Consider the following 15,258-nt stretch of genomic DNA (forward strand, 5'->3'; position numbering starts at 1 on the left):
GAGCAAATCCGGTTATATCTTAGGGCTTGGCTGTATACAATAGATTGAGAAACGTGTCTGGGATGGCTGTATATAATAGATTGAGAAATGTGTCCAGCTTCCGTCCCCTCCCCCACTTCCATATTTATTTTTGGTTCTGGACATTCAACATTCTGGTCATCTGAAGAAGTGGGCTGTGCCCACAAAAGCTCATGATACCATCTTCATGTTTTGTTAGTCTTTAAAGTGCTATCAGACTATTTGTTATTTTTTAAGTTTATCATGTACAGACTAACTCGGCTACCCTTCTGAAGCTGTATTTTATTTATTATTAGTAGTTAATCAGAAATATAAAAGTCAAGGCAACTTTTGTGGTAGGGAGAGATTATGCATTTGTTTCTCTTGAATTTGTGAAGCTACAGGTTCTGTTGCTAATGCAAGTGTAGGAAAGAGAATAGTCTTATAGGTGAGGCAGCTGGCTGGGATGCAGGAGATCTATGTTCAGTTCTCAAGTCTTTCATAGTTTTCCTATGTGCCCTTACGTAAATTTCTTACTGCCCAAGCTATAAAATGGATGGTTATTCCTTTGGGCATTGTTGTGGCTTGTATGGGTTGCCACAATGTGTGTAGCTCCATGTACTGTTTTTGCGGGTTTCAGACTTTGAACTCGGCATACCTGTCTGCCTCGCATCTCTTTTCTTGTAGTATTTTAAATTCTCAATCATGTTCACCCGTGTCAGAGCATTCTCCACCCTTGATAAGCTTTATTTTGGACTGGCTGGCTTTGGTTGGCAAATTAAACAGTGCTTTGAAAATGGTTCATTCTGTGTCTTTCAGTCGTCTTGCTCTAATTTTTTTGTGTTTTTTTTTGTTCTAGAATTTAAATCATGCGCAAGTCTCTTATCAGGGGCTCAGATTCCCTCCCCACCTCCAAATTGCAAGATTGTTTTTTCTCCCTCAGGTCAGTCACCTGCTACTCTATAATTTCACCTTCCTGTGGTTCCCTGTGATTAAAAATTATATCCTTCATATTATGTCTCATTTTTCAATACACCTCCGATTTCTGTACTACAGTTCCATCCTGTGCCTGAATTAACTGATACATATTTAAACACATCAAATGCTTCAGAACCAGTCCCTGACAAATATAAGGCTCCTTTCTGAATGAAGTGCTATTTGAACTTTCTCCAATTGTCTGCCACATGTCCTAAGAGTTTTTCAGGTCTGTTGGAGCTTTTAACTGCTCAATTTTTCCACTCAGAGTATTTTCTTAATTTCTTTTTACTCCTGGTACCATGCAGGCAGTAATTATTCAGTGCTTGAGGTATTTGCAAGAGATTTCGTTTATTCTGTGCGTGGCTCGTGCATAACAAGAGCTTTAAAGGGCACCACCTAGAGCAGTGGTCCCCAACCTTTTCAGGTTGGCGGGCGCCAAGGGGCGTGGCCGTTTGCCAGCCGGGCACCAGGGGGCGGGGACACTTGCCTGCCCAGGGGCGGCCCCCCCCCCCAGCCGCATGCCCGGGGGTGGGGCCCCCCCATAGCCACGGGGCCGGGGCCGGCCCCCCCCCATAGCCGCGCGCCCGGGGAAGGCGCCCCCTGGCAAGCGCCGCGCGCCCGGGGCCGGCGCTCCCCCCGTAAGTGCCGCGGGGCCAAGGCCGGGGCCAGAGCCGGCAAGGGCACGCGCGGTGCTCCCGGGGGCGGGGCCAAGGCCGGCGCCAGAGCCGGCAAGGGCACGCGCGGCGCCCCCGGGGCCGGGACCAGCCATGCGCCCGGGGCTGGCACCTGCCAGCCCAGATTGCTCCGCGGGCGCATGTAAAGAGCCCGGCGGGCGCCATGGCGCCCACGGGCACCGGGTTGGGGACCACGGACCTAGAGTCTCTCTGGGAATCTTTGTCCTTATAAACTTTTCGGCATCATGCCCCCCTTTTTGATTTTTGAGAAACCCTCACGCCCCCCCCCTCCCAAAAAAATAGCAGCAAAACTTGGGGTGGAATTGATGGTGTGTGTGTGTGGCTGGGTCACCTAGCACCCCCCCTGGAATTTCTTCATGCCCCCCAGTTTGGGAATCCATGTTATAAAGGGTATCCCTTTCCCTGCCTAGACAGGGCACTAAGGCCTAGTCTACACTTAAAACTTAGGTCAATATAGCTAATGTTCATGGACAGGAACACCCACATGCTTGAGTGCTGTAGCTAAGGAAGACTAACCTAATCCCCAGTGTAGACGGAATAGTTTGGTCAGCGGACGATTGCTTCTGTCATCCCACAGTTCCATGGCACCTTAGGCCTGGTCTACACTAAGTTAATTACGTAGCTGGAGTCAACGTATCTTAAACCGTGTTTCTACACCATCCACGCAGAAGGAGGCCAATGGTAACAAATGCTCCCATTGGTTTCCCTTACTCCTCACGAAAGGAGGAATACCAGACACCAGCTGGAGCTGCCCTCAGCATTCAAAGTATAGGTTCATACTTGATCCGCTACATTGAATGCCAGAAGATCAATCTCTGGAACATTTTTCTTCCTCATAGTGTAATTGTGCCCTTAGAGACTAACAATTTTATTTGGTCATGAGCTTTCATGGGTAAAACCCATCTTTCATTAGATGAGTTGAAATTATAGAATCTGAGAATATATAACAAAAAAAGAAGTTACCTGTTAATCGTAGGACCAGTGTTAATTAAGCTAATTAAGTCAGATGCAGCATTTGATGTGGCACTCAGAAAGGTGCTGTTCTTACACTGACAGAAAAACTCCTTCCTTCAGTTGTAGGCTGCATCTATGCTATGGGATTATGTTGGCATAGCTACAGAGCTATAGCTATGCTGCCACATCCTCTTAGTGTAGACGTAGCCTATGAATCTTCTCTTCAGATTAACTGTAGTATCAATTTGTTTACCTTTTGTTTCAGAGGTGAATTAGAGAAGACTAGGATTCTTCCTCTGCAAACAAATGAGGGCCAGACAAATATGTGACAATTGTATCGGAGGACAAGAGGACAGAAACTGTGATGGGAGAGGAACATCGGTCAGAAATATTTCTAACAAACAAAAAGCCTTTCACATCCTCACTTTTTTGGCGCTCAAGATTTCATTCCTCTTTCATTTAAATTTTGGAGTTTTTCAGCCAGAGGAAGTGAGAAGATGAGGTGATTTCTTTGTTTCTGTCAAGCACCTTGAACATGGGAGCCAATCATAGCAGAGTTATTAGAGTCAATTAGGGTAGATTTGCATATTCACAACATGGCTATTGAGAAAAACTCTACAGAGAGATTGCAAATCTAATAATGGCTGTCAGCCAGTTAGAACACAGTGATTAGCATAGTGTATGGTAATTGAGAAATAACCACATAATTATTATGCAAATTGGGCACCCATAACCAATCAGTGTGCATGGAATTACACAGCTGGGAAAAATGTATTATGAGTCAGTAACTGTATGGTGTCCCTGCATACTGAAAGAGGTTAATCTACAAATAATTTACATAAAACGTGATGGCATCTGTCAGATGAGTTTTTTGTTCCTCGATCAGTTCCCATTTACAATTTTTACCAGCTAAAAAATTTTACTGACTGATCTTGTGAACACTTTGCAGGGCTGGGCCATGAACAAGAGAGCCAAGAACTGACTGGTATGGAAACTGCTCTGTCCTTTCACCTTCTAGGGACCTACATGCATTGTCAAGGCAGCATGCAGGAAAGGTTGCACTGCAACTACCTGTGCAATACCTATCCGATCTATCTGTCAAGCAATTTTCTCCAGAACTAAACTCTGCACTACACTGGAGCTAGGTTGACACAAAATAGCTTATGTTAATCTAATTCATGGGGGCGACGTCTACACTGCCCCCACTTGTGCAAAAAATATGCAAATGAGGCAAAGTGTGCAATATTGCCCTACCATATTTGCATAATTGAGGCTTCGTTTTTGTGCAAAAAAACCTCTTGCGCTAGAGCCATTCTTCCTGAAAAAAGCCTAACTGTCTATACTGAAATGTAGCTTCCACTGATATAATTCACCTACTACAAGGACTTGATATCATTTCACCTCCACGAGAGGTGTAGCACTGAAGTCAATGTGATAGGTTGATGCAGTGCCAACGTAGACATTGCATTGTTTACATCAACTGTTGTTGCTTTTTAGAAGCTGTCCTACAATGCCGCACACTGACAGTGGAATCAGTGCAAGTTAAATCGATGATTATGCGTACCCCCAGTCAAGGGAGTATAATGTGGATATGCAAGATAGATGTAATCATGGTGGTGGCTATAGAGTGATGAAACCTAGGTCAACTAATTTTGTAGTAGAGGTTTGCCTAAAGCCTCACCAGGATTAAAGCAGAACGCTAACCATAGAAGAACAATTTACATAAGCACTACCCTTGCCACAATGCTCTATATTACTTATATATTTGTATGCCCATTATTGATAGTATTTATCAAATCCACATTAGACTGATACCTACTCCCAGGCTACGTCTAGACTGGCATGATTTTCCAGAAATGCTTTTAACGGAAAAGTTTTCTGTTGAAAGCATTTTCAGAAAAGAGTGTCTAGATTGGCACGGATGCTTTTCCGCAAAAAAGCCCCGATCACCATTTTCGCGATCGGGGCTTTTTTGCGGAAAACAAATCTGAGCTGTCTACACTGGCCCTTTTGCGCAAAAGTTTTGTGCAAAAGGACTTTTGCCCGAACCGGAGCAGCATAGTATTTCCGCAAAAAGCACTGATTTCTTACAGTAGGAAGTCAGTGCTTTTGCGGAAATTCAAGCGGCCAGTATAGACAGCTGGCAAGTTTTTCCCGAAAAGCGGCTGATTTTCTGGAAAAACTGGCCAGTCTAGACACAGCCCCAGTGTGTGTAGGGGGGAACACAATGTAAAGTGGTACATTTGACCACCCTGTATGTCTCCTCAGCCCAGGACCACCTTCCTGCCGCACTCCCAGCCCAAGGACACCATGAAGTCCCTGACCTCTGCCATGTTCAAACACCCTCCCTGCCAACTGTGTGGGAGTGGGATGGAGCCACGTCTGATTCCCTGGTTGGGAGGCAGTGGCAGACCACTCCCTATCCAGGTTTGGCTGCTGGGGGGGGGGGGGGTGGAAGGGAGTGGGGCCTCTGTTTTGTTCCACCTCTGTCCCTGCAGAGAGGCCCAGGTGGCTCAGGCAGGGGGTGGCCCATTAGTGCCCCAACTCCCAGTGTGTTTCTGGCTCACTTTGCTCCTGTCCCCAGCCTCTAGGGCAGTAGCCATCTGCTCCCCTCCTGGGCACTGCTGCAGAGACAGGGACTGAGAAAGTTGCAGCCAGCAAGGCCGACAGCCTCACTGGGCCCCAGAGAAAGGTGGAGGGGGGGCCTCAGGCAGACAGGGAGGGGCTGGACCTAGGTTGCCTGCGTCAGGGCTGCCTGGAGTGTGCTGCATGGTGCTCCAGCAGCAATTTAAAGGGCACAGGGCTCTGGCCGCTGCTGCAGTAACAGCAGCAGGGAGCTCCAGCCCTGTTGTATCACCAGGTCCTGGGGCAACTGCCCTCTTTGCCCTCCCCATTGGCGGGCATGGCCACAGCCCTCCCATCCTGGCAGCCGACTGGGCCGTCTGTACAAATTATGGGTCCCTTCATAAATGAGGCCCCCCGATGCAGCTTCTGTGGGAATCTGGTGTTTCCCTCCCATCTTCATGCAGCTTCTGCTGGGATCCTTAGGTTTGGGGCCTCCCCCTTACCACACTGCTTCCTTGGCCTCTACTGGGAATCAGGAGCTTTTCTGGGGCTGGTGCGGAGCTGCAGAGGCTGGGGACTCCTCTCTGCCTGCTGTCTGGCAGCAGGGAGCCCTCACTAACTGGCTGCTGCTGGCGGAGAGGAGCACGTGGGGGAGAGCACAGGGAGATGCCCTATGGCAGCCAGAGACAGGGTCCAGAGAGGAACCAACAGAGGTGGTTAGGGCCAACCTCAGGCAAACTAGCACACACATGTGTGTAGGGGCACCCTCAAATTTGGTGCCCCAAATTTTCAGATGCCTTACACAGCCATGTATTTTGTATACACCTAGGAACAGCCCTAGCAGCCGAGCCTGGACAGGGAGTGGGCTGCTGCTGCCTCCCAGTCAGGCTCTCTCAGACAGAAACAACATCTCCATCCCATTCCATGTCAAGCGGCTAAGTATGAGCACCGAGGGACTGGAGGTTGTAAGCAGAGAACAGAGCCCCTCTTCCTAATGTTCCCTGGCAGGAAAATGGGATGGGGGCTGGAGGAGAGGGGGAAGGACAGACATTTGATACCTTCCATGTCTCCCCCTTGTGTCATCTCTGATTACTGCAGGAGTTAATGTTAACTGGCCCATGAAGAGAGCGACACACAGAATTTCAGATCTACATCTACCTTTTGTGGACACACTCACTTTGGAGCTTCCTACATTACCCTCAGTCACTGGCTGCAGCCCGCCAGCACTGCTGTGTGCTAACAGTGAAAAGAAATGTTATCTTACCTACCTGGGCTTCTCCCAGCCCTGATGACTGAGCACCACTATTTCCAATCTCAAGACATCAAACATCACAAGTAAGATGCTAAAAGATCATCAGATTAACTGAAAAAAATCATGACGTTCAAAATAATCACATTTTTCAGTCTGTGTTTTAACTTTGTAACTTTCCTGTGCTCCTCGGCCAGAGCATGTGTTATAATTTCAGACTGAAAAGCCAACCTTACTGAAAACAGTGGGCAGTGGCCACCAACTTCTTTATTATGGGAAGTCTCACTTCCCCATGCAGATACATGGTAAGGAAATGATGGCCATCTTGCAGGCTTCAGTCCCATTGATAGGTAAAAGGAGATTGTGGTCATTTTGAATAAGAGAAGATTCATGAGTAGGCAGCCTTTCATCATGTTTTCATGAGACAGGTGAAAAAACACAATTCTTCTCTCCCAAAAGCATAAGAGCGGTGTTAAAATTGCAATAGTTGTTGTGGTAATACTGGTGAACTCTTGATGACCAACCCAAAGATCAGCTGCGTGCTCCAAAGAACCATTTCTTCTTAAACAAAAACAAGTGTCCATCTATGTAAATTAATTTAAAAATAATAAAAGAAAATTTGGAATACAATACAAAATCAACAGGTGGAACTCATTGCCGCATGATATTTGTAAGCTAAAGAGCTCAATCAGATCTCCAAAAGATTAGACACTCGTGAATAATATAATTTTCTGCTACACATTTTAAAATAAACCTATATGAGAGTTATCAATCTTCATATTGCAGTAAACCATTAACTATGTGTCATTAGGAAGAATTTTCTCTTGTAAGTATATTGAAGAATAAATGGACAGCTATTCTGATCTGTAATGACAGACCATTTTTTTATGGTTTCAGTTTATGGGCACGGAAATATTCTCTTTCCACTCCTATTCCCTCTCTGGTACCACAACTCTAACAAAGAGAGTTAATAAACATTGTGTATATTCTAAAGATAATATTGAAAACTGCAAAATTGCATATGCATTTTATAATTGGTGTGGAAAAGGGGGGAGATCTAATCCTATTGGACCCCCCCTTTCTTCCCTTTGATGGTAAGCAGCAAATTTTAATTAGCTTCATTTCCATGATTCAGTCATGCATATGTAATCTTTGTTCACACTTTTATAAAGTAAAATTAAGTGAAAGAAATTGGGTAATAATAGAAAGCTTGTCTGAGCAGAACAAATTTGAATTATCAAACATAAGGAAAGATGACTGGGGCTATGGGGCTTGCAGTTGTGGAAGGTTTGAGGTGGTTTCTCTGCAATAGGACTTCATAAACAACCCAATGAAACAGGTGCTGATTATCCAGCTATTGGCATCCTTTGTTCATCACGTACTTGGGCTGCCAACATGTAGAGATAACCACTGAATGTGAGGAGGCTGCTTAATAACATTTTTCTAATGCTTTTCTTTTATCTTGAGATAAAATGTGACCTGAACTTGTCTAGTTAATAAAAAAATCCTGTTTGAACCCCCTTTTCTTGGCTCTAGTGCTAGAACAGGAGCTTGCATGATTATAGCTGCTCAAGTTATCCTGCCACTTTTGGAAAAACAACTTGCATTGTAATATGAAGTTCTCCTAACCCCTACAGCCCCTCCTCCAAATCACTGAGTCCAGGGATTACCACAGGAGCCTTTAGAGTCCCCACATGAAACTAAAACTAAAGCATGTATTAAATTCAGTCCCTCTGGGGCAAGGCAGAAGAAGAGGGAACTGCAGCTAATCCCTGCCAGTCATGATTATTGGAAGGAATGAGCATGATTAGGATTGCTATCTATATTATTTGTTATCTAGCAGGAAAAAAATTGAAATGTAAAGAGATCCTATTAATCTGTTGATGCCCAGAATTTGACTTACTTCAAAACTTGTTAGAACACCCCTTACATCCTAAATATGTATTTTACAAAATCAGCCCCTCACCAGTACCTTATTTTACTTACTTTAAGAAAACTATTTGATTATAGAGGGCTGCAATTAAAATATTGGACTAGCCAGTGGAATTCAATATAACTCCACTGAAGTCAATTAAATTATACCTGAAAAGAATCTTAGGCCCACTTGATTTTGCTCTGCTACATTACAACCACCCATGAGGAACGAGCTGATTAAAGGGAATATAAAACAGAGCAACAAAGGAGACTAAAGTCAGCATAGAACAAAAATGAATTCTGCTCAAAGAGAAACTAGTGAATAATTATTTTCTGTCCAGTCTCCACCTCCCACAGCAACCCCACCTTTGTTTGTCTGCGGGCTGACAGGCTCAGGGTAAAGACCTTTTACAACAGCAGGGATCTGATTTCAGGAAGGGGAGGCTGCTTGTTTCGAAAGGCTGTGGCACTTTTCTTTCCCCGACCCACCTGACTGCTGGAAGGTGACCACATCCTGCCTTTGCTATAGCCACAGGTTAATGTTAAACAAGGGCAACTGTACTAGCCCTTATCTCATTCCAAGTCTGAAGTAGTGAAAGTCTGGGTGCAAGGTAGCAGATAGTGATACGAATGGAAGAGGTGCAGCGCTGCAGTTCATTGCCTGGAGCATCTGAGGAAACAGAACTGATTTCAGCAGAGAAGAACAAAGGAACAATGAAAAGAAGTTTGCTTCAGTCCTAAGAAAAGGGGACTGCATGCTGAGACCTATGCTGCCTCCTCCCCACCACACCTGTGCTGGCTTATTGACACAGCCTCTGTAGCTAACCACCTAACTTTGATTCTGGGCAGGTGTGGCTTGTATACCCTTCTGCTACAGCCTGCTTGTATCAGCTTGTGAATGTGAAGGGAGAAAGAGAGATCTATTTACTTGAACAGCAGAGAGATTTGGTAAGCTGAGGTTTTTATTTTTGTTTTTCCTTGTACTTCCTTGAACTAGATCATGGCTCAGCAAAATGGCCAGGTAAATTGCTCTAATGTGATTGATCACAGCCATATCTCTGAGTTTGAGGTTTCCCTGTGGATCAAGATCTCTCTAGCTTTCGTCTATGCTTTTGTCTTTGTTGCGGGGATCCTGGGCAATAGCGTCACCATCCAGACCACCAGAGTGCTGCAGAAGAAAGGCTATCTGCAGAAAGAGGTCACGGACCATATGGTGAGCTTGGCCTGTTCTGATCTGCTGGTTATCCTGCTGGGGATGCCTGTGGAGTTCTTCAGCATTATCTGGACCCCCTTCTCCACGCCTAATGGCAACGTGGCCTGCAAGTTGTACTGGTTCCTCTTCGAGGCCTGCAGCTACGCCACCATACTGCACGTGGCCACTCTCAGTTTCGAGAGGTACGTTGCCATCTGTCACCCTTTCAAGTTCAAGTCTGTTTCTGGACCCCATAAGGTGAAGATCCTCATTACCTTGGTCTGGGTTATCTCCATCTTGGTGGCCCTGCCCCTGCTTTTTGTGATGGGCACCGAATACCCCCTAGAAGCTGTCCAGGGTTACCGAGGGCAGACAGCCTGTGTCACACCTACCTCCAGACACCACTGGCCTGACGTGAGGCCCAATGTCACTATATGCACAAATCTTTCTTCCAAGTGGACTGTCTTCCAGTCCAGCATCTTCAGCGCCTTCATTGTGTACATTGTGGTGCTGGTAGCGGTGGCCTTCATGTGCCGCAGCATGATGAAAACCCTGATGATCCTCAAGAAAGGGACGGTGGCAGTTAAGGGGGCACAAAGACACCAGGAGCAGTATCTAAGGAAAAATGAGAGTGCAGAGGGCAAGAACTCCAGGCAACAGACCATCATCTTCCTAGGTAAGAGCATGTTTTATTTGTAGAAGTCAAGAAGAAACGTAGAGGTCTCTTTTTCTCACCCTCCTAAGGCCCAAGCATGCGTTACAGTGTGAGATGTGGGTCCAAAATGGGAATTTAAGTAAGTTATTCATACAGGTAAATACACCACTCTATTTTCCTTCCAAAATTTTTTTTTAAATGGGTGGTGACCAAAAGGCTCAGGGGCCACATGCAGTCCCCAGTTTGCCTAGATCTGGTCCCCAAGGCTTAAGGCTCCCCTCCCCCAGCATTGGGGAGCCTATGCTGCTGGACCCCCCACCCCCCAACTAATTTTTCTGTGGGTCAGCAGCCCCTGATGCAAAAGAGGTTCCTGACCCCTGTTTTAATGGGACCTTTACATTGTAAATATATTTAAAACACCTGATTCCCTGGCCTGTGTCTTACTAACATTCTACTACATTAGAACCATTTGAAGGGAAGTCACAAAGTAAAATCCAATTTACTTTTTGTTCTTTATGCTGCATGGTTACTCTGTGTGTTTTTTCTCCCTGTGGACTAATGAAGCTGGCCTTACTGTGAAATACAGTGTCAGTGTTGGTCTGGTAGGCAGGGCAGTGGCAGTGACTTGGTTTCAAACTCTTCCTCTGGCATTTTTTTCCCTCTTCAATTCCTGAATATGTGGCTGCTGCAAATATTTTTTTGTCTCGCAAAATCTAAATCTCAGCAAGCTGTGATGCATGTCGTTCTGTTCAGAATGGTACCTGGCAGTGTCCCGTGCTGAACTTGGTCAGTGGTTGCTAATATTTAAGTTGAATGGATTGATTGAAACTGGGCTGGAGAATTCACTTGGTCTCACAGGTTGCTGTTGTCTTCGTTTGTTTTTCCTCTGGTCTTATTTGAAGGCCCATAACCTTGGAATTACGTTGTATTCTGATCTCTCTCGCGCGCCACATTTGTCAGACTAAAACTAATCAAGTTGTCATTTCACCAGCTCCGAATCTTTCCAGGCTGTGATCCATGCATTCTCCACCTCCTGGGGAGGGTCTTGGAGGCACCCTTAATCATGCCCTGCTAGAGTTACAGCAAATCCTTGATTCGTTGGCTTGCTTAATACAAGAGTGGTTATAGTAAATGGACAAGCTAGTGGATGACTGCACAGACCAAGCAGGATTTCAGTGCAGTGGCACTCTGTTTGGTACCTCAGGGAGGCGGTTGACACTAATAAGCTCTTTCACATTGACGGTCCCATAGTCCCCTAGCTAGTTGTACTCTTGGTATCAGCTGCGGCCCACCAAGTCTTTTCTAGAGGTCTGTGAAATAGGGGGGGAAATGGAGACCCTGAAATTCTAGCTACAGTGAAAAGAGATCCGGTCTTTCTTCATCCCCTTCTGTATTATGTCTGTGCGAGAATTGCAGAGGCAGTTAAAAGACACCACTGACAAGATCTAACCTTATTCCATAATTACGTCTCAGTAACCAGATTAAAAGGGCTGGACAATAGGTGGGGCCAAACAATGCAGGAAGTGTTCTGCAGGATTCAAATGTGAGACAGGCAGTTTCAGGCCACACACTTTTATTTTGTCAAAACTCTTCTCTGGTCCTTGTCTCTAAAGTGGCTCTCTAAGGATACTGCAAACCATTTTGGGATCCTTTGAATTGAAAGGCCCTGCATAAATGTGATAAAGCAACTTCACATGCAGCACTGCTGAAATGTAATTGCCTGCTGGCATAGAAGGCAATGACTAATGCACATTGCATAGAGCAAGGGAGACGGACAGCATTGCTCTTTAAGGTCTTAGTTGCAGGGGGAGCTTTAAGATATTTGTGTAATTTGCTCCCCTCACCAGTGAGGCTGACAGACTTACCAGGCCTCCTGGGCAAGGTGGGGTGGGGTGGGATGGCTCTGTGCCCCTGGAAGAGGTGGTGGCGGCGCCGGCGGGGTAGGGAGCGATTAACTTCCCCCAGGCAGCTTCGGTACTGCCCAGAACATGTCATGCCTAATACAGGCAGCCCTCAGTGCTGCCTGGAGCACTCCATGTGGGGCTCTGGTAGTGATTGAGAGGACCTGGGTCCAGTAGCAGCGACCTGAAGGCACAGGTCTTTTTGAATTGCTAGACCCTGAGGCAGTTTTCTTCTTTGCCTCCCCCCATCAGTGGGCCTGCCCCTCACAAGCCAGTGAAACGAGGATTTGCTGTGACTCTAGCAGGGCATGATCAAGAGTGCCACTAAGACCCTTCACTGGAGGTGAAGGCTATAATTGTCCACAACTGCATTCAAGCCAGTTTAAGGCCCCGATCCTGCTACAAGCTCCAGGCCCTGCCTTTGGACAAGGTGAGCAAGGCAGTCGCTTTGGCCCCCGTGCATTCAGACCCCCACACTTGCCCAGCTCCTGACCCTGCCCACCCGACTGGGAGCTGTGTAGATCAATGTGCTGCCTTGGACCCCACATGCTCTTTGGCCGGGCTTGACAAGCTCTATGTGAGTGTAGAGGTGAAACTAAATTAATGTGGCTTTTCTTCCCATTTATCCCGTGGCATGCTGTCTGGAGTGACTTACGACCCTGAGTGCCAGCCTCAGAGTGGACGCTCTAGACAGGTTGTGTGTTCTAGAATTAGGTTTCACAAACCCAATAACAAGTCTGAACTCCTAAAATACAGTAACCATCTTATCAAGGAGTCCCAGATGGTCCCATTAAATGCCCCAATCCATTTTACTGTCCAGGCAAGCTGGCCTTAGCAATGGTTGGTTGGTATCAATAAAAATCACACAATATACAAGTTGCTCTTAGTCGCAAGAGGCCAGTCACTCACCCCAATCTCACTCCAAAGACAACCCATGTAGCCAATCCTATTCTAAACTAATTTAGGATTTATTAACTAAGAAATGAGAGTTTTATTACAGATTAAAACAGGCAAATATATATACACAAATCAGTCTACAGTGTCAAAAGGTGACAGATTGGTAATAATTTATCAATATTGAACGTCTTTAGGACTCTCCCAGGTCGACCCTTGGGATCTTTGCTTCTGTTTCATAGGTCCAGCCCTCAGAGAGACTCAACAGCAAAAAAACAGATGAAAAATGTTCTTGTCAGGTGTTTTTATTTTATTCTTTCAGAATTAAAAATGCTGTGCTGAGCTCCTTTGTATGCAGCCTTTTCCTGCTTGTGAAGGGGCAATTTACAAAGACTTCATTATGTCCCACAATGGCCCATTTAGTTTTGATGTCTCCTGTTCATCAAGGCTAATCCCTCCTGACAGGGTTCACGGTTTCATAGCAAACACTTTTTTATATACAGTTCTGAAGCAAAAACTTAAATATTGCCTTATTAGCAGGTGATAAAAGTAAGTGAGAATAATGCTGGCAGCAGCTTACAGGCATTTCATAAAGTCTGAACTCTAAACCCATGGTTATAAGTTCAATACCCACTTAATGATGCCGATACACAGGTGTGAAAGACTGGTTTCCAGCAATGAATTTGTCAGTGCTTGGCCAAGACCTGAAGCCTTAATAAGCACTGGCACCTAGTTTGCCAGCCTCACAATCCCTGTCTCTAATTCTATTTTTTTTCCTTTGTTCAGTTTGAAATGGGTCAGGAACAGTGTTAAAAGCTAAATGAAAGCAATTGGCTGGTGCTTAATATGAAGAGTATTGGAAAATGCTTTCAAGAATTTCCTGAAATGATTTTTACAACATATTTCCGATGGCTTTTAACAATATGAGTCTCACTAATTAACTTGGGTTAGGAAATAAATTAATGAACTGAAGAGGAAAAAATCATGGCCTGCATCCATGAGAATAATACAATGCAATTTAATATGTGGATCTCATAAGAATTATGCTTGAAGGCAATTTTAACCCAGAAGAAACAAACATATAAATTGTTTACAAATTGCTGAATTTAAATTTGTTGGTTTAGCAGCCTTCTCTGCTAAACAGATGGGTCAAATTAAAACAAATATTTGCTCATTTCCAATGTATTTTGCATTTAATGTGAAATGTAAATGACAATGTATAGCAAGATGTTTTTGTATTTATTGCTGTTAGATGTTGGATCTAGCATTTTCTTCCTCCTAGTTGTTAAGTGAAAACTTCTACAAAACAGAAATTCATAAATCTAATAGATGAGTAGAACCTAAGTAAAAACGGATGCTTTTTTAAGTGCCATTTTATTCTTCCATGTTTAGAAATAATGAAAAGAAATTGGGAAAGTTGACAAGTGCGAAAATGTTTACTGTATCACTTCAGAATCTCATAGGTACTTTGCAGGAATCAAGATGCAAATAGGAATGGATATAGCCTAGAGAGAACATGCATTTGAGGAAGAATACAATACAATCAGAGTGTGACAGTCAGGTCAGACGGCTATAGAAGAGTACTTCGATTGGGGTCTGGGAGGTGGACGGGCTTATGGTTATGCCCGCTCACATCTAAAGGACCTATCCCCAGCCTGAAGGGGGGATCCAAAGAGCCCTAGACTCCAACTGATTTCAGGGGACAAATAAAGAGAAAACAGGAACGGGTGTGAAGGTCAAAGGGCTAAAATGAGGGCACTGGATGGGGACACTCAGCAGCAAGCCCCAGACAACACCCAATGCCCCTCAAAGGCCTAAAGAGAGCCAGTGGATGTCACCCTGTGGAACTCTTCCCAGATGCATGAACGGATACCGGAACGGAAATAGGCCTCATACTCGCAGACCCCTCCCTCAGGCAACCTTTGTTCCCTACAGAAGAGTACCTGAAGGCATACATGTTAACCCTAGATTAAGGAGGTCCCTGTACCTTGGCTAAACTGGCAAGGGCTGGAACTTTCCAGAAGCAGTGTGGACAATCAGGCCAATTAGAACACCTGGAGACAATTAGGAGCCTTTCCGAGCCAAGGAAGTCAGGCTAATTAGACCACCTCGATTAGTCCCATCAAGTACTAGTTGAGACTGTTAGTTTAGAGGCATGCAAGGAGGAAGGAAGGAGCTAAAGTGCTGAGTGTGAGAGGCATCTGGGTGAGAGCTGGGAGTTGCAAGTCAGGCAGGGTGCAGTGGAGGAGCAGGATAAGCTGCTC

General features: G+C 45.2%; 1 protein-coding gene across 1 annotated transcript in view; it reads left to right on the forward strand.

The window, feature by feature from the left end:
• The first annotated feature begins 8,609 nt into the window (after nt 1–8,609).
• Nucleotides 8,610–15,258, forward strand: part of GPR39 (G protein-coupled receptor 39) — a 141,717-nt gene continuing 135,068 nt past the window's right edge. The window contains exon 1 of the mRNA XM_006137616.4: nt 8,610–10,220. Within this exon, the coding sequence (XP_006137678.1) occupies nt 9,353–10,220 (868 nt within the window). The 5' untranslated portion in view covers nt 8,610–9,352. The remainder of the gene's footprint in view (nt 10,221–15,258) is intronic.

This window comes from Pelodiscus sinensis, chromosome 7, assembly GCF_049634645.1.
Source record: "Pelodiscus sinensis isolate JC-2024 chromosome 7, ASM4963464v1, whole genome shotgun sequence".
Classification (NCBI taxonomy): domain Eukaryota; kingdom Metazoa; phylum Chordata; order Testudines; family Trionychidae; genus Pelodiscus; species Pelodiscus sinensis.